Below are 24,720 nucleotides of genomic sequence, written 5' to 3'. Positions count from 1 at the left end.
CCCAACGATGTTATTTCTTGACTAGGAGCCCGATTCTGATTTAAATTTTCTGTTCTGAAATTTTTATAGATTTGACAGGAGAAAGGTGTAATACATAACAGTTTCAGAACAAGACATTGAAATCAGAACAGGCTCAAGGTAACTAGAGTTTGGTTGTCTACGTCGAAAGCTTAGGCCTGGGCTGGTGCCTTGGGGATGTCTTCGCTTTCAGCGTGGAAGCCGGTCTCGTCGGCGTAGTAGGTGACACTGTGGGGTTTGCCCTCTGCGTCGGTGTAGCTGTACGAGCCGCGCACCACTACAACTTCCTGGGGTTTGTTCTCTTCGTCATTGACGGTTTTAAGCTCACCGTTCTCGTCCTTTTTGATGCCATCTTCGGTTTCGTAACTGGAAGGATTAAGATGAATTATTTTTTTATCAGAATGTCTCTTTCAGTTAATAATTTAAAAGGTAGATACTATACAGTGTGTAAATCCAATACGGGCGAATATTTAAACGGTGGTTAGCATAGGACCTAAAAAGTATATTGAGATAGATTTTACTTAGAAATGCATTGAAAATTATAACCATACAAAATAATTCGGCCCGCAATGTAATACACCACACACGTTACGGGATACGAGCTTTTTAAAGTAACTGTCAACGCTTGTTGGCAGTTACTATGAAAAGCTCGTATCTCGTAATGTCATTATCATCTTGTTTCTTAATGTTTACAGTACATTGCTGCTCGGTACATGTGGAAAAAATTAATCACGGGGTCATAATTAAGTGTAACTTAAAAAAACATCTTAATTAATGATAAGACGGGTAAATTCTATATCTGGTTTAATTTATTGCCCGTATTTGACTTACACACTGTATAATTGTCTACTTTTTTAATCATAGATTAGAGACTAGATATACTTGGAATGAAAAATAGCTGTACAAAAAAATAAGTCAATTCAATGGATAACGATAAATTGTACATACGCGTAAGCATATCCACCGTTAGGCTGGACCTCAAAGTCCGAACGAAGGATTTTGGGCGGCTCCTGTTCCGCGGGCGCGGCGAGGGCGACGGCCACGAGGGCGGCGACGGCGAGAACAATCTGTACATAACATACACTGTATTATAAAACGAGTAGTAAAAAATCTAAAGCTGTTTTGTATGTGACTATCTTTATATTAAACGTAATTAAGCGTACCGAATCGACCCAATGCCGCAGCGAATGTGTTAAGAATACAATGTTACATTGGATCTAAGGTAAACGTACTAGTACTCGACATGCTAATGCCCAATAGATGACACCCTGCTGTCACCTCTATTGACAATTACTTAAGTTTCAAGATGACATGTACTGGGACCGCGTCGAGCACCAGTACGTTTACCTTATCTTTCTATTTATTTTTTCCTTAAATATGGTGCTTGCCAAATTTTTGTCAGTTTAAAATAATTTTTAAACGATAAAAACATTATTTTAGTTTACGATCTACTTCATTCTTCTATTTGCTGCTATCGATTATGTAAGTAGGCCGTAAAGTAGTAGATATACGATTAGCAAATTTTAATTTTTGCGACATCCCCTGAACTGTTTGGTTATTAACCGTTTCGTTCCGTGTTCCATTTTCGAAAACTTTTTTCTGTGGCGGCGAACAATTATTTCATGACACGACAGGCGCGCCTTACTATACCCTAGAATATGATGGCACGCCTAACGTGTCATACGCCACATATTAAAAACATTGATGACGCGCCTGTCGTGCCATCGCACCGAAACAGTTAATATTACCAAGTTGCTACTTGCTGTACAATGAGGCCTGTCCCAGAAATGGAACGAATGTGCCCACATGCATAATGTAGGCTCAATGTTGGTAGGCTGGTTATGATGATGATAATGGAGTTACTCCTTGTTAACCCAGGCGACGAATAAATTAACCTAAGTTCCTTAATTGCTTGTTGGGAAGCTAGATCATAGCTGTATTTTTAACCACACTGCATTTTAGCACACATCACTATATTTAAACTCTATTTATCACAAAATTATGTTAAAACCCACCAGTTTCATTTTTGATAATGTTTAGTTTACGACTGTTCGATGGAGAACCGATGAGCAACTGATGCCTAAGCACTCGTGATGAAATCTTTTATACATTTCTCCCTGCAATCTAACGTACTCAATGTCATATGTCTACGAAACATATTTACCTACTCAACACTGGCTATCCGTATTTCGTCATCGATGGCCGGCTGTAAATCATCGAACTATGATGACATTTCGGGAAAATGTACTTGACATTCAACTTTGTACTAATCCCTGTGCTTGCCGTTGAACTTTGGACTAATTTGTCACATAGTGGGTTTGCACTCACACTGCTAGGTCCTGGCAGAATACCAACCCCGCGGCAGCAATGCTGCAGCACATGCTGAGTCGGCGCGGCGCCTTTTCGGGATTGTGTCGTGAGTTGGTCGTGAGTGACAATAAATTCCTAAATAATCCTACTACTATTTCGTTTGTAATTAGTTTTTAGTGCCTTTATTAGACCTACAATGGTGAATTTTATTTTAAGTTTTTAATTTACTTTTGCTCGGCATGTTTTGGAATAAAGTATTATTTATATTTATTGTATAATATGTGTTTAAATAAATAGGCATATACATAATGCACTTCATTTAAATCCCAGGGTAAATATCGTGCTGATTAACTGAGGGTAAATTTTTGTGCAATCGTTAAGTGGCACACCGTTTAAAGTCGCGTATAACGTTCTTTCGAAATTCATGTACTTATTCATTATTTTATAGAATTCAACGACTCTACATAATGTAAATATATATTCCAGGGACCTACATATTGGGCTAGGTCACCCTCGTTATTTTAATTATTTTTAGGTATTAGTTTTAGTTTTGTAGGTACATAGTTTTAATTTTGGGTTACTATTTATTGTAATGTAATGTTATTATGTTTATGGTTTCCTGAGTCATGGTTGTTTTCTATGTATTTAAGTATTTGTATATTATATATATCGTTGTCTGAGTACCCACAACACAAGCTTTCTTGAGCTTACCGTGGGGCTTAGTCAATTATTTATTTATTTATATTTATTTATTTATTTTAATAAATTATTTATAATACATGTTTATATTTAATTACATATATTTACCTACTCTACTGAAAACCTGCAAAAGACCGGTTACCTAAATTAAAGGTACCAATTGAAAACGTATCGAACTGTAACGGTACAGTCAGCAGCAGAAGTTGCTAAGCGGGCGAGGTGTTAAAAATGACCTTGACGCGCTCTTATTCTCTTAACAATAAAGTCGCGTCAAGATCATTTTGAACACCTCGCCCGCTTAGCAACTATTACTGCTGACTGTACCAGAATAAAACGGCAAAAGACCGATAACCTAAAATCAGTAAAATCTGTCAGTATTTTTTTGGACGGAAGTGCTTGGCAAACGCTCTCAAAGGTGACCATCGGGACCCCTAAATTAACCCATCTGATACCACCATGAAACCAATTCCACCCAAGGTGTTTCGGCAGGAAAGGCCTTGGCAGACTTAAGGTAAACGTACTAGTGCTCGACATGCTAATGTCCAATAGATGGCACCATGCTGTCACCTCTATTGACAATGACTTAAGTTTCACGATGACATGTACTGGGACTGCGTCGAGCACCTTATATATTCCTGAAATGAGGGTTCATACCTACCGACTAGAATTGGTTTCATGGCCAGTACTTATCAGATGGGTTAATTTAGGGGTCCCGATGGTCACCTTTGAGAGCGTCTGCCAAGCACTTCCGGCAAAAAAAATACGGAAGATGTCGCTTTTCTATGTCTGCATGTAAATTTCTAACTGCTGCCATCTATAATGTTCGGTATCAGATGGATTCAATCATTCCCCTTTTTTCGCACCGGAAGTAGCCTTTTTTTTCGTAGATACTTTCAGCAAGTTCCGCCGTGGCAGACTATCAAATTCGGATTCGCGGTATCAAGTCGGAAAATTTGCAGTCGGCTCTTCTACCATACGGCATTAGCAACAAAAAGTAGGTACCGAAATATCAGAAACTCATAAAAACAGAAATAGATGGTACACTTTAACAGTAGGTAATTATAATTACTAATATGACCATGATTTCTTTTTTTAAGGGTTCCGTACCTCAAAAGAAAAAAAACAGAACACTTATAGGATCACTCGTGCGTCTGTCTGTCTGTCCGTCTGTCATAGCCTATTTTCTCGGAAACTACTGGACTAAATAAAGTTGAAATTAATTAATTTTATAGGTAGTTTGTTTTTTATTTTATTTCTAGTTATAATTAAAATTCGTCAATCTTAATTTGCTCAAAATATATTAGAATTAGAATTTGTTATATTAATTGAAATTTGGTTCACATACGTAAATTAGTGACCCAAAGATGGACATGTAACGTAAACAAATGAATTTTAAACATGGGGGCCACTTTAGGGGGGTAAATGAGAAAGTTAAAAAATAAAGTTTTTCAAGCTATAACGTGTTATATATCAAATGAAAAGCTCAAGTTATTTATGAAATTAGCCAAAAAATTACCATTCCCCCCCTTTATCTAAGATACTACTGGTTCTAAAATTTTGAAAAAAATACACAAAATAGTTCGCACCTAATTTACGGAACCCTTGGAACGCGAGTCCGACTTGCACTCGGCCGGTTTTTTTTTTACTTCTACATCCAACATTATGGGAGTATATTTTTCACATTCATACCAGTTCTTCTCGTAGGTACTTTCATACTTAATACGGTTCTTTCATTCTGAACTACTGTACTTTCCTGAGTGGGATTCTCAGCTAACTTATTTAATTTTATTTATTATTTCTAGGTTCTAAACAAAAACATCGGGGACATGAGGGGATAGGTAGTACCTTGAGGTTTATATTTCTATTGCTTATTTTAAATTATTTATTTATGTTGTCTTACACTCGTAAAATATGATTTACCTATTTATTAATAATTTTAATGTATTCCATCAAAACAAATTTATCGGACGAAGCATTAAGTACCTACATCGTGCCACGTTCAATTAAGAATTACCATTTAATACTAGTTAAAGGCTGACGCCAGGCCACAGAATAAATAATAGTGTATTACAAAATACCCTGTTTAGGTATACCGAACGTACCTAAAGTCTAAACGTTGCCGGTTGGACATAGTACCTAAGTACCATATATTTATGATAATAAACTTTTATTATAATTAAATAATTATAACTACTTAATAAACGTAACTCAAAAAATTACCAAAAACTACACTCCAACCCTTGGCCTCTCGGCAAGGTGCCCATCACCCAGACAGCATACCCGCGCTGTATCGCGATAGCGAGTCTTTGCACAAGAAATCTGCCGGCGCGAGGGTCCCCTGTTGAGCCCACGTGCACCTTTGCCCCACGGCCCGAGTGTCTCGACGCCAACAGCTACTCGTGTCGGACAGCTATATTTGTCGGCCTTGAATCGTTCTCGGACGTCCGCCGCCGCCCCGGCATATCAGCTAGTCGCTGAAATGTAAGACGCCCCAGCGTGTCGGTCGGCACAGGTAGCGTCCCACACCAGCGGACGGCCCATCCTCCAGGGGATTAACGACATCCCGTCGGGGCGCTTGTTATCGTCCCGCACGATCTGGAGCTCCAGGCGGCCTAGCCAAGGTGACGATCGCCTGCGCTTCGCCATCGAATCGCTTTGTGTCTCTCTTATCTTATATTATTATTATTATTATCACTCTTCCATATTAGTTTTAAAGTATTTCGATTTGTTTTAATACCTACATTTTGTAGCCTACAGCATAATTTAGAGATATTTTAGTTTAGTTTAAAATGTATCTAGATACCTTCCTTTAATTATTTTGATAAATAAGAGTCATAATCATAACTTACTAATATTTGTTATAATTTGTAAAAATGTAGGTGATATGTTCCGGACGCACGCAAAAAAGGAATAAATACATGGATTTAATTGTAATTTACTATGGGATGAAAATATTAAGGTAGTAAGGTAGGTAGCGGGGGAAAGTGTCTTTAAACTTGAGGAGTAGCGGGCAGACTAATTAAATTGTAGTATACCTAGTAGTTTCAAGTTACCCCTAGTAAATATTACTACTGACGCTCTGAATTCCTTTATTGATTGATACAATTACGAGTCATTTAACTCATTTACCCTGGGAAAAGACGTCGTTAAATTAAAATATACTTTTATCCTTTCAATCAAATTTATTTACAGTCAACTACTACAAGTCAACAAAAACAGTATAAACGTAAAAAATATGGCAGTGAGCATCAAAATAATAAAAAAAAACTAGGGAAATGCGTAGCGGATGCCGCGCTCGCGTCCCCATAAAGTTGACTTAACTAGGTAACTAATGTTCGTGGCACGGTTTGACTGATGGTCAGGGTTGACCGTTGAGAGCCTAGGCGGCCTTGGGGATGTCTTCGCTTTCAGCGTGGAAGCCGGTCTCGTCGGCGTAGTAGGTAACGCTGTGGGGTTTGCCCTCTGCGTCGGTGTAGCTGTACGAGCCGCGCATCACAACAACATCGTGGGGTTTGTTCTCCTCGTCATTGACGGTTTTAAGCTCACCGTTCTCGTCCTTTTTGATGCCGTCTTCAGTTTCGTAACTGAAATAGTAGAAAAGGTCAATAAATTATGGGTATCCAGAATTTCTACTGACTTCTGGCAAACACATTTGTCAGTAGATAAAGGCGAGAAATCCAAATTGTCAATGAAGTCAACCCTTTTTCTTCTTCCTCCTCAGTAACACATTCCTAAGATGCTTAAGAATAATTTTCCCGATTACTATACTCGTACCACCACAGATGATTTAAAAGAAAGAAGCTAGGATACGAAATAACACACTTTCTTCAGACAGTGTATCTGTAACTACTTTTAAATTATTTCGATTTTACTTAACTGTGACGCGGTGGGAAAAGTTATGTTACGCTACGCGAGGAGAAAATCTCACTTCCTGGCCAAGGCAAAACGTAAAACTTAAGACAAACCACGGGCGGTAATTCGTAAAGCCCCAGATCGCATATTTATATACACAAACACCTGCGATCTGGAGCATTCACGAATTCACCTCCCTAGGTATGTAATGTACTATTACGGTACTCAAAGGTATCTTTGAGTAACGTAAAAGTATAAAACTTATTATGTATAACCACTGTTTTACCACCCTAAAATGTATCAAGATTAATATTTACAATATTAAATGATATGGACACTGTCTTAAGGAAATTTAGACTTACGCGTAATTGTATCCGCCTTCAGGCTGCTGTTCGAATTCGGAACGAAGAATTTTGGTGGGTTCTTTTTCCGCGGGTGCGGCGAGGGCGACGGCCACGAGGGCGGCAACGACTAGTACAATCTGCACACAAATAATAAATACATCATAATCATAGAAAACTCCAGATATTTTGTAGAAAAAACATTTGAGAATACATTCTTGGATCCTCATAGCATAGTGTTCCATACTCAAGGATTGAGCTTATAGGGATATGTATGCATTCTTATTAACTGCCAAGTTTGTGCAAAGTTAGCGAGGTCAGATTTTATATCCGATCTTAAGATGAAGAGGTTTTTTGTTTTACATCTATTTTAATAATTCTATGTCGAAATCAATTTACATAATAACTCGATAAATAGGTACCTAATAAAAACAAGTTAAAATCGACCCTGTAAACTGCTACGGTTATGAAGACCAATCATTGTATTATGATTACAAGTTAATTATCTATATTTTACAAAATATGAATAAAATAATGTCTTCCAAATTGCAATCAACAATATAAAAATGTTTAGCCTATTTTGCACTTGTTATCGATGCTGCAAATTGTTATTTGTAAGAACTTATTTTAATAAAAGACACTCAAAATAGTTTTATGCTTTTAAAAGGCTTTATGAAACGGGCGCCTGGCGCTTGTTACATGGAAACTGTTTGAGTTTATGTTTATCAGTTATATTAATCAGTAAATCTTTGATAACTAGTCTGGATGAACAAAGACAATTTTTTAATTGCTTTTTATAATTTCGGAAAGTCTAATATTTCTTGTATTTTTATAACTACACTGCATAACTTTAAACACACTTCACTAATGCTAAAATATATTTTTTCTGTATAATATATAATAACTCACCAGTTTCATTTTTGATAATGTTTATTTTACGTCTATTCGATAAGAAACTGATGAGCAACTGATGCCTAAACGCTCGTGACGAAATCTTTTATACATTTCTCCCTACAATCTAACGCACTCAATGTCAAATGTCAGACGCAAATATAAAATACCGGCTACCCGGATTCCGTCATCGATGATCAGTAGGTACGAGCTTGTCTATTTATCATCGAACCATAAACGTATTTCGGGAAACCAGTTAATACTAGCGTTCTAAATTAAAGTTTATTTATTTTATTTAAAAATTTAAATCAGGCAACAAGGCCCATATTACCAATACCTTACAGACTAACATAGATTTAACTAACCTCTGACGGAGCTACAATACATACCTATATGTTATTATAAAGTTGGCAAAATAAGATATAAGAGCAATTGTGCAATAATAACTAAACAGTAACACACAAAAACGTTTCGTTTTCAAAATCGAGAGTCCTCTATCTTAAATATGGGGATAAAAGCTTGCGCGATCACAACTATAATGTCTGTCCTACCATACAATAAAATTAAATAAATATAGTTTTGACATAATTTAAGTGGTTATTTCCAGCGACTTCAATCTCCAGCTTAGAATAAAACTAGGCTTCCTAACTTATTTTTCTAACGTTACACATAACTAATTTTCCTGGCATGTGCAAGAAAACTGTATTTGAACTGTTTATTTCTCTAAACAATTTGTAGAACGAAAGGGTCTAGCCGCAATCCTATAGTGAAACTGCCCCTGGCTGAAGTGTATACCTTTCTTAGGTGCGTTTATTTGTCTTATTATACTTGGTCAACCAGATCTTGACAGTAGAAAAAGGCGGCAAATTTGAAAAATGTAGGCGCGAAGGGATATCGTCCCATAGAAAATTTAAATTTCGCGCCTTTTTTTACTGACAAGATTTGGTTGACCAGCTATATAAGATATCGTTTTACCAAATTTCAAGGCTAGAATCCCCTTGGTTTAGCTAAAAAAAAAATTAAAATCATTTTTATTTTTTTGTAGCTAAACTAGTAATTCGATTGTTTTGAAATTTGGTTAATATATAATATTAGTATATTTTCAAAAAAAAAATCAAGGTTTTAACTTGTTTATAAAGGCTTAAATAAATATTTAAAAAAAAATTAAACTTTTTTTTTAATACTTGTGAGATAGCGACAACCTCAATTTTTTGTTATTTAATGCAGAATATACTATTGCATAAAATATATTTTTTGTAAAAAAATCCACTAATGCATACAGGCCGTCCTTCTTACGTACTTTAGGGTGGTTCATGTTTGTATGGGAAAAATTCAAACTCTAGCTAGAAGAAGCGGCACCCCCTTATTTGGTTACACTTATTATGCTGATAATGTACACCAAGTTTTGTTGTAACTTTATCTCAACTACAAGGGGGTGTTCAACCACTTTGAAAATTTTCAACGTTGTATGAAATCCAAAACTAAATAAACTTTTTTTTAAAGATTTTTATATAAGTAGTTGTTTTCACATTATTTGTAAATGTGATATATAAGTTATTAAATAAAAAAATATATTTATTTATTTTTTTCATAATATTTCAAGTTTTTTTTTTAATTCACCTGAAACATTCTTAAAAAAGAAATATATTTTTTTATTTAATAACTTATGAAAAATTCTACATTAGTATAAATCACATTTACAAATAATGTGATAACGACTACTTATATATAAATCTAAAAAAAAAAAAAAATTTTGTATTTCATACAACGTTGAAAATTTTCAAAGTGGTTGAGCACCCTCTTGTAGTTGAGATAAAGTTAAAACACTTGGTGTACATTATCAGCATAATAAGTGTAACCAAATAAGGGGTTACCGCTTCTTCTAGCTAGAGTTTGAATTCTTCCCATACAAACGTGAACCACCCTAAAGTGCGTAAGAAGGACGGCCTGTATGCATTAGTAAGACATTTTTACCTTGCTGCTCCAAATGGATTTTTTTACAAATAATATACTTTATGCAATAGTATATTCTGCATTAAATAACAAAAAATTGAGGTTGTCGCTATCTCACAAGTATTAAAAAAAGAGTTTAAAAAATTAAAAATATTTTTTAAGCCTTTATAAACAAGTTACAACATTGATTTTTTTTTGGAAATATACTAATATTAGATGCAATTAACATCCAAATTTCAAAACAATCGAACCGCTAGTTTAGCTACAAAAAAATAAAAACTATTTAAAAAAAAAATTTTAGCCAAACCAAGAGGATTCTAGCCTTGAAATTTGGTAAAACGATATCTTATAATAAGACAAATAAACGCACCTAAGAAAGGTATAATACACTTCAGCCAGGGGCAGTTTCACTATAGGATTGCGGCTAGACCCTTTAAGTAGTAACTTACCCAGCAAAATTTTATTAATCATTTGCTTAGTTTACTTAAATCTAAATTTATCAAGATTAAAAATGAGCCACTATGTATGAAAATTTCAATAGGAAGTGACTCTTAACATTGCTCCTAAGGGTATTCTAGAAAATATGTATACATAGTAATTAGCAAAGTTTTCTTCTCACGTAAAGCGTAGTTAAGGCTTATATCGCGATATCTATACACGTTGCGCAAAAGTGTTAAGGAAACACTAGTGTTAGTGTTTTAGTGTTTTTTTTTAGGATTTATTATCTACATTACGAGTAGGTACAAATATTTAACTATTCAATTCCGGTGAAAACTATTAAGAATATAAGGCATTCCGTCCTCCCACCTCCTTGAAACTCACCTTCGAATTTCTCTATCCGGTCGCCCGAGCTCTAGCTCGCCGGGGGGCCTAGCCAAGATGACAATCGTCAATCGAAACTTCAATAATGTATGGAAAGCAAAGAAAGGAAAATTTAGCAGATAGCGCCATCATAGTTTGCCCTGTCAATCCCTAGACTGCGTATATCCCTTTGTATATATGATGGTGCTTCAAATGTTGTAACTTAAATTTGAACCACTTCCAGGTGTCTCATTGAGCTAAAATTTGGCATACTTCCGTATTTCCGATGACAATGCAATAATATGGTAACATAGGGCTGATCTTATGATGCAGTGAGAAGGTAGCCAAAGGAACTCTTCGATGGGAACACATAAACACATTGAGTTTAGGCTCATTTGAAAGGTCTTGAGACGTACTTTGACAGACATGCTAAGTACTGTCGACAATAAAAGTGTGTATCAAAAAATATTTTTGACGGTTACTTGTTTAATGCCCTGGATGCCAGCCCTTTAAATGTGAGTTAATGTGTTCAAAACGCGAAAGTTTTAAGTAATTTTATTACAAGTGAGAAATCTCGACATCGATTATCTCGTAGTATTTTATGGCGGTGTAGTTTAATTAGCCAAATCTCATAGAAAAAGGGGCAATCTATGATGGCGCCATCTATGCAAACCTTTGACAGTTGCCAACCCCATTTTTCTTTTCGTCACGCGTTTGTCGATATACGATTGCTAGCATGGCTAGGCTCCAAGTTCTTTACGATAATTAAGGGTCGCAGGCTCTTCAACTCACTCAAGAGATTAACACTTAAGAGTAACTATAGCCCTAGGAAAATAATAATATTATAATACTGAATTTTCTATGCCTATTCAGGCAGGATGTGCTGTTCAGAAATTGTTTTATTACATCTTTATTGCACCATATTCAAGAAATAAATAAATGATTGATTGATTGATTGAAAACAACATTAACGATTTACGACTCTTTGAAATTCCTAAGATTTCTACTGCGAGCTGTGGTTAGTGTCTTCTCAGAAATTTGCCGACACCTGCGATAGGGCCTTAGGAAAACCAGACCTTTCCAAACTACCCTATTTGTAATGGGCACAAGTATGAGAGTTGTGTCACGCTTAGATAATTTTAAACATCGTGTATTATGTTGTATGAGGCATATCTTGTTGATATCATATATGCTAAGAAATGTCTTAATAGTAGTAAATAGGTCATGCAAATATGGTTCAAATTTTTGTTTGCTGTGCCAAAGTTAACAACATTAGTGTAATAACTAATAAATGTTCACAATTTTGGTAGGTATAGGTACCTAGTTCAAAACTGCATCGAGACCGGTTTCGGCCATAAGAGACACTACCAAAAATAAAGCTCTTTTTAGGGTTCCGTACCCAAAGGGTAAAAAACGGGACCCTATTACTAAGACTCCGCTGTCCGTCCGTCCGTCCGTCTGTCACCAGGCTGTACTCATGAACCGCGATAGCTAGACAGTTGAAATTTTCACAAATGATGTATCTCTATTGCCGCTATAACAACAAATACTAAAAATAAAATAAAATAAATATTTAAGGGGGGCTCCCATACAACAAACACGATTTTTTTGCTATATTTTTTGTTGGTGGTGCGGAACCCTCCGTGCGCGAGTCCGACTCGCACTTGGCCGGTTTTTTCCTTAACTGTCGGGCACGAAATAAACATATTTGTGTATGTGATAAAAAAATTGGCCTCTCGCAAAATAAATAAAAAGTGTCCGAATTTAAATAAAATTCGAATTTGATCAAAACAAACGAGTTTCATTCAATATTGTTAGATAATATATAAACTGTACAACCTGGGTACCTTTACTTATAAGTGCCTTTAATTGTGCTATAATATTTTTGTTTTGTTTATTTTTTGCAATTTATTGTTATTGGCCCTTTTAAACCTAAAAAGGGGTGTTAAGGTGTCAATATATTTACAAACATAAAAATATAAAACCAGAAATAATACTCACTAAATTACCAAAAAATATCTACCTATTTTATTGAATTTATGAAATTTAAATCAGGCAACAAGGCCCATACCTTACAGACTAACATACATATGTACCTACCTATATGTCAATAAAATCTAAAAATGCGGAGCTTGCTTGCTTCCCGAAACCCGCGCTCATCCCGATACTTTGCGCGTAGTGAATTTGCTTTTGATGCTTAACTCTGCGTGTGTCTCATTATACCACACATTATACGGTCAGAGGCAGCATCCGTTCATTGCACAACCTACATTTCATGAAATTCTTGAATGGGCCTCTACGTTTTATATTCGGTTCCACGAACGTCAAAATACCGTTTTCCTCTGTCCAGGAAACTCATAGATAAATTTAGGAAAAATCTTGAAGGGACCTAGGTTCTAGTTCCTAAATTAAAATCTTAATGCTTAATAATTTTGTAGCACAAGCTCACACCTGCTCGTAAACAAAGAACTTAAAAATTATTATTAAATTGTACAACGGGACTTAATAGCGTATCTAAGACCACGTCTTCTCCGAGACCACGGGGACAACGCCGTCCTCGAAACGTCGGAGGTAAATGTTAAAACTTAGATACGCGATTAAGTCCCGTTGTACAATTTAATAATGTGTAAAAATCGTGAAAGTTTAAATCAGTGTTAAAAATTATTGCCTATAATATGACAAAAATTGTGTCCAGGAAACATGCAATCGATATTTGCTTCAAAATATCATTGCAATGTTATAATTGTTAGTGGTATTATCTACTATAGTAGTAGTTTAAGTGTAGGTAGTTAGTACCTAGGTACTTTTTGTATTGTATTAAACTGGACCTAGCTACGAGAACTAGTTGCTACAGTCCACGTGTCAAGTACGAGTAGCACTTTTATTCCATGATCAATCTTGAGGACTAAACAGGTGATATACATTCAAGCTAACTAAAACTAGTATGGAAATGGCATGAAATATCTTACTGCGTAGGCAGCGTGCATTTTCTTCTATTTCTATACCAACAAAAAGTCAATTTATACTGGGGTTCTGCTTCGTTAAATTAAAATATATTTTGTTTTTTTTAATCAAATATAATCACAGTACATGTCAACAAAAAATAGCATAAACGCAAAAAAATGGCAGTCGGCATCAAACTAACAAAGAGTAACTGGGTATTGCGAAGCGGATGCCGCGCTCGCGTCCCGACGATGTTATGGCTTAGCTAACTAGAGTTCATGGCACGGTTTCACTGTCGTTCATGTCGAGATCTTAAGCCTGGGGCGCCTTGGGGATGTCTTCGCTCAGAGGCTGGAAGCCGTTTTCGTCGGCGACGTAAGTAAGGGTGTGGGGTGTTCCCTCCTTGTCGGTGTAGCTGTAGGAACCGCGGACGATTACAACGTTGTGGGGTTTGTTCTCTTCGTCATTCACGCTCTTAATCTCACCAACCTCCTCCTTTTTGACGCCATCTTCAGTTTCAATACTGAAATATAAAAAAAAAAAAAAACGTTTAAAGGAAATCTAAATTTCGATTTAAGGCTATAGAATAAGTTAGGATTCAGAACTATTTAATTGTAATAAATTCACTTAGGGCACTTTAAATGTAACAAAGTAGGTATCAACATCTAGACAAAATTCAGCTAACCGAAAAATATTTTACAAATTCCTTAGATGCAGTGCCGCAACCAGCTGTCATGATTTATTTCTATTTATAAAAGTACATGAAACGGACACATTAAATAGGATCAGTGGGGATACACTCCTGACTACGCGCAAACTCGGCTCCGTTCGGCTTAGCATTGCTCCGAGCAATTATTAGGGTTGACACAACTTGACGTCCCTTTGAGTGCACGACCACAGATAATGGCTTGAATCTCGACAACCCTAAATAGCCGAAAGGGATAGTGCCATAAGTTAGAAAGGGATATCATGATTCGACCCTGAATCGCTGTCAAACTTCGGTTTTACGCGTAAACTTACGCGTAACTGTATCCACCCTCTGGCTGCTGGTCGAATTCGGAACGAAGAATTTTGACGGGCTCTGGCTCCGCGGGCGCGGCGAGGGCGACGGCCACGAGGGCGGCGACGAATACGACCTGCAAACGTACATACGTACATTATATTAATTGTAATACATCATTGTAACAATTAAATTCACACTTATTCCAGGTACGCTGGCTTCGGCTGTTCTTTCTAGACAATGCTATTATATCAAAGCCCCTAATTTTGTTTCTTATTTGCACAATATTTCCAAATTTTATATTTTTTTTATTTCGGAATTACGATATGGTAACGTAAACCCTAATGTTCTGATAAGGACACAAAACTAAAATTAAATAAGTTACTAGGCACTTAACAAATTGACACAAAAAATAAAACATAAGATTTTTAAGGGAAACTAAAGATTAATTAGAGAACTGAATTTCACTCGTCATTTTAATTTAAAGAATAATTTGATAACCCACCAGTTTCATTTTTGAGGATTTTTTGGACTTTTGTTCGACGAAAACTAATGAGCGACTGATGGCTAAGCTCTGGCGACAAAATCTTTTATACATTTCTCCTAGCAAAATAAAGCACTAAATGTCAAAACGGTGCAAACAAGCCCGCTCAGGCGCTCAATACCGGCTACCCGGATTCGGTCAACTTGTACATCACAGAACTATGATCAAATTTTGGGGAACCAATACATTCTAAATACAACTTTGAGAATATCGTGACACGGTTCAATATCGCGCTAGTAAACGAATGACATTTGAGCAGGTTTGTATGCCATCATAGTACGTACCTACCTACTCGACACTCCTATGTGTGCGTATGTGTTTAGCAGCTATTTGAAGGTTTTATTCACAACTATTTACTTTATAATTTGTCACTTAATATGAAATACGACAAAAGGGTATTGGGTCAAGGGTGCACGGGTGGTGTTTCCTGAACGCGTGAATACCTACCTACCTCTCCGTTTGAGCATATACAATTATGATTTATTCATATTTTTAAGGCTGTGATTAAACTATTAATTAAGGAATACAACTTTAGTAAACAAATCATCAACAAATATTTTGATAATTTTTCAACGTACATAGGTAGATAGTGTCATTCCCTCCATTAATAAATAAGCCAAGATTATATAATAATTGATATTTATCGCATAAATCTAAATAAAATTCAATTTTGTTTGCATAATTCGCTAAACGAATTTAGAACACAAAATTGAGTAACTGCGAGCATTTCTCATAGACGCGATAGGCATTTCAATGTCAAGAATTCCCACAATAAGTCATTATAAACCGCAGAGTTGGGGATTTCTCTTTCAACTCTTTCATTTGTTTAAGCGAAGAAATTAAACAAAGTGTCAAGAAAAATGATGTTATAAATTTTATCTATTTGGAGCATATAAACGTCAAATGCTGACCAAAGGCATTTACAAAACTGTCCTGCACAAACCATCACCAATTTACAAGTGCAAGTTTGGGTGCAGCAATTTTGAGACCCTGCTCGCGATCCTTTGGGCTTTAATAATCTTACCTACAGATTTCGTCACGCAAAATAGGCGCCTGTCGGCGAATTGCGGAAACCTACCCATACAACCATACAACCATACCAACAAACCAACCATAACCACCAACCATACCAACCAACCAACCATAACCATACCACACAACCATAGTTACATTATTTTAAATGTACAAGTATGTATGTTACCTAGTCCGTAAGGTATTTGTACCTAATATGGCCCTTCCTGCCGGATTTAAATTAAAAAAAAAACACGATTTATACAGTCTGTTCGGAAAGAGAAGAGCCGTGGAATGTTGGCCTCCATATTGGCAATGTTGGGCCCCATACATTCCACGACTGTTCTCTTTCCGCACAGACTCTACGTTAGCAGTAATTAGTATCTGTATGTCTTAAATAGTTGACAGCTAGATTGTTGTTGTAATTTAGACACTTGCTGCTACGTATTGGACCCTGTAACAAATATTCAAGTTTGACGGTTTTTATTACGAACCATCGCGTAATTACTTCTATACCATCCATTGGTACAGCATCCAGGTACTAACAACTCCGGATTGCATTTATAGTACCTACTCTACTCGTACAATCATATACAGTTACAATATACCTAACCTGTAACGCAGTAAAACTCAACATTCTTCGTGGGTTAAAAACGGCTTGCATCCATATGTGTTATCGAATCGAATACAATGATATAAGTAGTATAAGTTAAACATTTATTTGGTACAGAACTAATCTTCATATTATGAACTCATGCTCATCCATCAAACATAAATCAAAACCGAACGACCGATTTGTTGACAAATCAATCATATAATTAAAAAATTGAACGTCAGTCTTCAAATATCAAGTAGCATAACTTTGAACTTTGATAATATCATGGTTAAGAGGAGATGATGAGTCTGGTTTATTTATACCCATATCAAATTTATTAATTGTTTTGCAAGCTCGACTGTTGACTTGAGGAAAATGACCAGTATAAGTAACTAACAAAAAATAACTTGTATACGATTATTCAGCAAATAGGCCACTAGGGCACTTTTACGTGTCAACTTACATTTACATAAAAAAAAACATAATAAAAAGATATTAAATTCAATAAAATTTAGAATTAAAAAAAATCGATAAGTAAATAGTAAACAATGGAAAATTCTTTAGACAATAGAGAGCGCTTTCCCTTAAGTATTGAGACGGAATGTTATAACTGAATACCTAATACCTACTTAACATTTGTAAGCAAATAAAATAAAGCCAATTAAACATTCGACGATATTTAAATCCATCGCTGATGTGATTTTAGAGACAAAGTCACCTATGTAATTTCAAATTATTTAACAAGTTGAAAGAAAAGGAATTTTGTTTTTTTACACGTGTTAATATTCGGATGATACCATGAACAGGTTCTCGTGTGTTTTTAGGGTTCCGTAGCCAAATGGCAAAAAACGGAACCCTTATGGATTCGTCATGTCTGTCTGTCTGTCTGTCTATCTGTCTGTCTGTCCGTCTGTCTGTCCGTCCGTATGTTACAGCCACTTTTCTCCGAAACTATAAGAACTATACTGTTGAAACTTGGTAAGTAGATGTATTCTGTGAACCGCATTAAGATTTTCATACAAAAATAGAAAAAAAACAATAATTTTTGGGGGTTCCCCATACTTAGAACTGAAACTCAATTTTTTTTTTCATCAAACCCATACGTGTGGGGTATCTATGGATAGGTCTCTAAAAATGATATTGAGGTTTCTAATATCATTTTTTTCTAAACTGAATAGTTTGCGCGAGAGACACTTCCAAAGTGATAAAATGTGTGTCCCCCCCTGTAACTTCTAAAATAAGAGAATGATAAAACTAAAAAAAATATATGATGTACATTACCATGCAAACTTCCACCGAAAATTGGTTTGAACGAAATCTAGTAAGTAGTTTTTTTTAATACGTCAAAATCCCCTAAATACGGAACCCTTCATGGGCGAGTCCGACTCACACTTGGCCGCTTTTTTATGAGGTGTAGCTACTTAATATATTTACGATACAATATTTTATTTAATAGATTAATGGTCCGAAGGGGATCTCTGTGTCTGACTCCCAATATATAATTAATTGAATATTCATGCAGAATTATGTAGACCCCGAAGTATAGGTAAATAAATCATCAGCAAATTTTGCAATAAGCGTGGACCGTTCCTTTAACAAACTTTGTAATGAACTATACGACCTTCAAACCTTTAAGAGCGTAGGTACTCCAATCTTAAAAGCCGTTAACGCATTTAAAACCCCTCTGATGTTGCGGGTGACCATGGGCGACGATAATTGCTTACCGTCAGGCGATACGTCTGCTCGTTAGTCTATATCATTAAAATTGTTAATATGCGTACTAAAGTTCCCTCAGGTGTAATTTTTTTTTTAAGTTTTAAAGTTTGACTAACAGTTTTATTGCCCTTAAGTGTATGATGTACGATACAAGCAAGGTAACACAAGTTGGAACCTATATGTCGGCTTCATTAAAAACTAGGTGAGTGTCGAATACAGCTCTATTCATAGCTGTAGGTAGTGTAGGTACTCGTACGTTCACTAGAACACCACGAGTACCACGACCACGACTACTCTTAGTTTATGATTGATGGACAGTGTGATGTCCGACTACAGGCTAACATTGAGGTCACTGGGCATAGTAGAGCTGACGCGTTCCTTGCCCATTTGATCGGCATTAACGATCCCAAGGAGGAACCTCGGACAGCCTTCCATATGGGTTGCCAACCCCTATGGGTTGGATATAGTTAAGCGTACGTGACCTAGCTTAAAAATTAAATAAGTTCTTACTCTACTTTGAAAAATGAACCTAATATCAAGTTCATAGGCGTAATACATGTTTGTAATACGCCTATGAAGTTAGGTTCATAAGAAATAAGTAACTAGAAAATAATCAGTTTAATTATATTTCTGGTTTTGGACGCTGCGTTTCTGGAAATTAAGTCTTTTATATTTTTACCGACATACGTATTTGCATAGTGAAATCTGCGAGCGAGCGTCACGAGCAACAAATGCCAGGTCACCGCTAATCGGTACCGAACGTTTAAAGTTTACGGTCAAATCACACACCTGTGAGAAAACAGTCAAATAATTACACGCAGCAGTCAATTAAATAGGTATCGTTAGTTTAAATTAAATTAAAATTAACATACTTTTATTTCGGCCAGGGTATCCTTATAAGTTATAACATACAACACAAATAAATTGACAAAAACACAAAAACAATAAATTAATACATATACAACTTAAATAATTATTAATTCAAACATCACATATATTATATTAATTAATTATTAATTAAGTTTAGTAGCCTATTAAACAACGCGCTAAATTCTGCTTCCATGGAACACTTTTCCAAATGGAGATATATCTCTACAGTTCGCGTTCAAAAGTATCTGTCAGTTTAATTGTTCTATAGTTACGAGTATAGTTCGTTTTTTTAGCATTATAATAAAGCTAAACAATCTTGACGTGTATTTTTATTGAAAAACACCTTTGAAAAATAAGTCACGGCAAATATGTAACAATTATGAATCATACACGATTAAGTATTTACATTCTTTTGCTTTCATAAGTAATATATATAGTTTACTGATTTTTAAAAAGCGTTTTTCAATTAAAAGACACGTCAAGTTCGCGTAGTCTTTTTGTAATGCTAAAAAAACGAACTATAGGTACCTATAGAGACATATTTATTTTTGTTAAGTTATAATAGAATGGCAGATACTTTGGACGCGTAGCCGATCCGTTTCATCCGTTACTTTTGATACTGACTGACCAATATATAATTATTTTTTTTAGGTACACGGTGACAAAGTGATATATTACATTAATAATTTATGTAATATTATAACCTTCTCAGGTAAACCAGGGTCGAAGTTCAATCTTAAAGGTCAGCATCATGCCATCGCAGACAGTAGGTACCTATGGTTTCCGGTTCTCTCTACGATACCCTAAAAACTAAAAACTAGTCGTTCGTAAGCAAGCAAAATAAAAGTTATATTATAAAGGTCGAGATATTCTTTATTTTAAGAAATTAGCAATTCATGGCCACTTTTTACAACATAGGTATTTAGGCACAGAGATTACGTCAGCGGCCTATGTTTGTGATGCGACTGTTTTTTTAAGTTCGTCTAATTAAACATGTCATTGAGTTATGTGCCCACATCATTTGTGTTGCTGCTGTTTGAACCAAAAGGTGCTTTATGGTGGCGGCACTTACTACATTATTAACGTTTTTTTACTACAAATTTGAAGTTATAGGATGTAAAGGCCTTTTGCAGTTAGGTCTCTTTTCGTTAGTATGGAAGCATTTCAACACGATTTTTTCCCGCGACACCGCTTATTAGGTTTGGCGGTGGCCGTACAATTTCGTAACGCCGCTGACAATGGTAAATCAAAAGGTTTATGCTCCTTAATTAAAAGATTTGGTTTCAGCACTTGACATAATACAAAGGTAAAAAATAACTTACAGCAAGTATTGCGTCAAATTCCAGTTCCGCAATCGTTGCAATGACAGAGAATAAAAAAATGGTAAGTTATTTTTCATATGCGAAAGGCTTAAGGTCACTTGTAGGTATGTTCCATACAAGCACAGGTATACAAAGCATGATAGTATTTTATACAATCGTGATATAATTAGAGCTTTTCAGTCGAGTATTGTGGTTAAGCCACGAATCTTGCCGAGTGGCATAATTAGTGAGGTACGAGATTAAAAAGCTTGATTATATCTCTATTGTATACAGTACTTTTTCAGAGTCAACTAAACGAATACTTTTTCTACTATCCTACAACTTCAATAATAATAAAAAAACTACTAAAACGAAGCTCGTCGATGTCTTTTGTTCAATCGCTTGCTTTTGTCCTCTCGACCGCGGCGACACGTGATTGGTCAAATTCAATATAGTTCACTAAAGCGTTTCGTAATGAAGAGATTTTAGTTGAATCGTGAGCCTATAGTGAACAGTATGCGATTATATCTAGTTTGGTATATGTCTTTATACAACCATTAATGTCGTGTAGAAAAACATTTTTCACCTCAGCAGCTCGAACAAGGGTACTTTGCTACTTAAAAACAGTGAGCAAAATCGCATTTTGCTCACTGAGTGAGACAAAATGAGCAAAATGCGACTTTGCTCACTCAGTGAGCAAAATGCGATTTTGCTCACTGTTTTTAAGTAGCAAAGTACCCTTGTTCGAGCTGCTGAGGTGAAAATTTAATTGTTGGTATATCTTAAGAAAACATGAGTGAATAGAGGTAAGTGATGAAGAAGGAATACATTTTTCGGGTTCTCTAATATGTTCTCACTGCTGAGGTGAAAAATGTTGTGTACTACACGAGATCAAAGTTATTTACATCTCGTGCGCTTTTGAGTCCCTTACTACGCTCAAGATTCTAAATTAGATTCACTCGCTACGCTCGTGAATCTATTATAGAATCTTTCGCTTGCACGGGACTCAAAATAAGCACTCGAAGAAATATCAAACTTTGATCTCTTGTTGTACAAATAACTATTATTGGTTTTCTTAGTAATATGTATAGTATTGCTTACCAAATTAATAATTAAGGTGTGTTATCTTACCCTTAACATACTAAGATCGCCTGATGCACCTGCTTGACTGCATTATTTAATGATAACTTTTTAAATGCCAAATCATTTAGTCGAATTGGTATGCGACCTAAGCATGACCTACGTGAATAGATACCTACTATATTTATCTAAACTATTAAAAATCTTATTTACATGTCTGCGAATCGTACTTTTTATGAATAATTATTCCCTTGTTGTCAAGCCGGGGGACTTCCAATATAATAAAAGTACCTATTGTGACTTAATAGTATTTCTAGTAGAGCTTGCCAAGCCCTCAAGCTTTTTTAGGGTTCCGTAGTCAACTAGGAACCCTTATAGTTTTGCCATGTCCGTCTGTCTCTCCGCCCGCGGCTTTGCTCCGTGATCGTTAGTGCTAGAAAACTGAAATTTAGCATATATTAAATAAAAAAATAGGATTGCTCCACACGAAAAGTGGGGGTGATTTTTTTTCGCTTTAAGGGGTCATCCATTAATTACATCACACGTTTAGGGGGAGGGAGGGGGTCAAGAAAATGTGACATATTGTGATATGGGGTAGGGGGGAGACACAAACTTTGTGACGTCACTTTAACTTCATCAGTAACCGAAAATTTATTTAAATTATTTTATTCGCTGTACATTTAAATAACAAGTTTTTAAAACGATAATCTTTTTTATTCGTTTAATTTTCTTTCCTAAGAAGTTTTGGATTATAAAATTACTAATATTTATATCGTCAAAAATATTTTGATAAAATATTAATAATACTTAGGTCCTTACTTAATTCGATTTGGCGATTTCGTAGAAAAAATTTGATGTCACACTAGGGGGAGGGGTTTGCCAAATGTGACCAAGTGTGACAAGGAGGGGGGAGGGGTCAAAAAACCTAGAAATTCGTGTGACGTAATTAATGGATGACCCCTAATCCTGTAGTGTGGACTGTGGAGTCTCGATGAATAGCTCTTTCAAAACGAATATGGGTCTTTAACAACCATTTTGTGATAAACATAATATTTTCGAAATAATCGCTCTGAAAGAAAAAAAGCGGCCAAGTGCGAGTCGGACTCGCCCATGAAGGGTTCCGTATTTAGGCGATTTATGACGTATAAAAAAAAACTACTTACTAGATCTCGTTCAAACTAATTTTCGGTGGAAGTTTACATGGTAATGTACATCATATATTTTTTTTAGTTTTATCATTCTCTTATTTTAGAAGTTACAGGGGGGGGGACACACATTTTACCACTTTGGAAGTGTCTCTCGCGCAAACTATTCAGTTTAGAAAAAAATGATATTAGAAACCTCAATATCATTTTTGAAGACCTATCCATAGATACCCCACACGTATGGGTTTGATGAAAAAAAAAATTTTGAGTTTCAGTTCGAAGTATGGGGAACCCCAAAAATTTATTGTTTTTTTTCTATTTTTGTGTGAAAATCTTAATGCGGTTCACAGAATACATCTACTTACCAAGTTTCAACAGTATAGTTCTTATAGTTTCGGAGAAAAGTGGCTGTGACATACGGACGGACAGACGGACAGACGGACAGACGGACAGACGGACAGACGGACAGACGGACAGACGGACAGACAGACAGACATGACGAATCTATAAGGGTTCCGTTTTTTGCCATTTGGCTACGGAACCCTAACAATGCCGAAAGTGAAACCCAGAAATCCTTTATGACGCCGCCGTGGAAGTTTTAGGGTGAAGAGGACTTTTTATTCCAGGGTCATCTCCTTAAGTGAAAATAAATAAAAAATATTTGTTCCATTAGAATTACCTGACCTGACATTTCGAAGTGATTTGCAACTACCAGAATAGACTTGGCTATACTTTTTTAACCGACGAAAAAAACGGAGGAGGTTCTCAAGTCGACGCGTATATTTTTTATGTATGATTTAGGGTTCCGTACCCAAAGGGTCCAGTCCGTCTGTTTGTCACCAGGCTGCATCTCATGAACCGTGATAGATAGACTGTTGATATTTTCACAGATGATGTATTTCTGTTGCTGCTATAACAACAAATACTAAAAAGTACGGAACCCTCGGTGGGCGAGTCCGACTCGCACTTGTCCGGTTTTTTATATAGTGTCCGTTTCGTGTGTCTTCAAAATCAATACCTATTTAACTATCCGAATCCCCAAGGTTATGATTACTACGAACAAATTATTAGTCTTCTGTTATTTTACCATTTATAATTATAGTTTCAAACGAAGGCAATAAATTGTCAAGGCACAGACAGACAAGTATAAAGTGGCAGGTGGTGATATGAATAATCATATCACTACCTGCCACTTTATACTTGTCTGTCTGTGCCTAAACAATTTATTGCCTTCGAATACTAAATTTTAACGTAAGCTTACAGACAGGCAGAATCTTACAGGAGAGCATTTTAAAATCTTTTTCTTTTTAAATTATTTTACAGTAAGTATACATAATAGCACTTTACGTGCCTATGTCAAAAATTTACAGGGCCATATGTACTGTAAAACGTACGATACACGTGCGAATTGTGCGACGTGTAATTCACAACAGCTTCGATCTATGCTGTTTGTACGTGTACGGTATTAGATCGCAGATTCATTTCTCGAAGATAAAAGTTAAACAACGGATACAAAAACACATTATTTTATTTGAACAGAAAGTGAAAACAAAACACATCGGCACTTTATATATAAATAAATATTAGGTACTAGTTTTTAGCTCAAAAGATCGCATATTCCTTAGTTACATTTCCAAATCACAACTAGCA

General features: G+C 35.7%; 3 protein-coding genes across 4 annotated transcripts; all 3 read right to left on the bottom strand.

Moving 5' to 3' along the window:
- Nucleotides 1-76: 76 nt before the first annotated feature.
- LOC134650305 (larval cuticle protein 1-like) lies at nucleotides 77-15,388 on the bottom strand. Of its 2 annotated transcripts, none has more exons than XM_063505264.1 (3): nucleotides 15,314-15,388; nucleotides 967-1,085; nucleotides 77-384 (listed from the first exon to the last, which is right to left on the bottom strand). In XM_063505264.1, exons 1-3 carry the CDS (start codon nucleotides 15,320-15,322, stop codon nucleotides 171-173), a joined length of 342 nt encoding a protein of 113 aa, XP_063361334.1. In that variant the 5' UTR covers nucleotides 15,323-15,388; the 3' UTR covers nucleotides 77-170. The 2 variants fall into 2 exon arrangements, with proteins under 2 accessions (XP_063361334.1, XP_063361335.1); XM_063505265.1 differs by lacking the exon at nucleotides 15,314-15,388 and adding an exon at nucleotides 2,034-2,108.
- Nucleotides 6,228-8,199, bottom strand: LOC134650313 (larval cuticle protein 1-like). Its single transcript, XM_063505273.1, has 3 exons — nucleotides 8,130-8,199; nucleotides 7,242-7,360; nucleotides 6,228-6,611 (listed from the first exon to the last, which is right to left on the bottom strand). The coding sequence occupies exons 1-3, from the start codon at nucleotides 8,136-8,138 to the stop codon at nucleotides 6,407-6,409; spliced, it is 333 nt and encodes a 110-aa protein (XP_063361343.1). The 5' UTR covers nucleotides 8,139-8,199; the 3' UTR covers nucleotides 6,228-6,406.
- LOC134650587 (larval cuticle protein 1-like) lies at nucleotides 13,922-14,950 on the bottom strand (the record flags this gene model as incomplete). Its single annotated transcript, XM_063505541.1, has 2 exons — nucleotides 13,922-14,331; nucleotides 14,829-14,950. Coding segments are annotated over 2 exons (333 nt in total), but the record flags the coding sequence as incomplete, so codon positions are not given.
- Nucleotides 15,389-24,720: the final 9,332 nt, after the last annotated feature.

Source organism: Cydia amplana, chromosome 8, assembly GCF_948474715.1.
Source record: "Cydia amplana chromosome 8, ilCydAmpl1.1, whole genome shotgun sequence".
NCBI lineage: Eukaryota > Metazoa > Arthropoda > Insecta > Lepidoptera > Tortricidae > Cydia > Cydia amplana.
The sequence above is the reverse complement of the archived record's forward strand: the minus strand, read 5'-3'. Positions and strand labels throughout refer to the sequence as shown.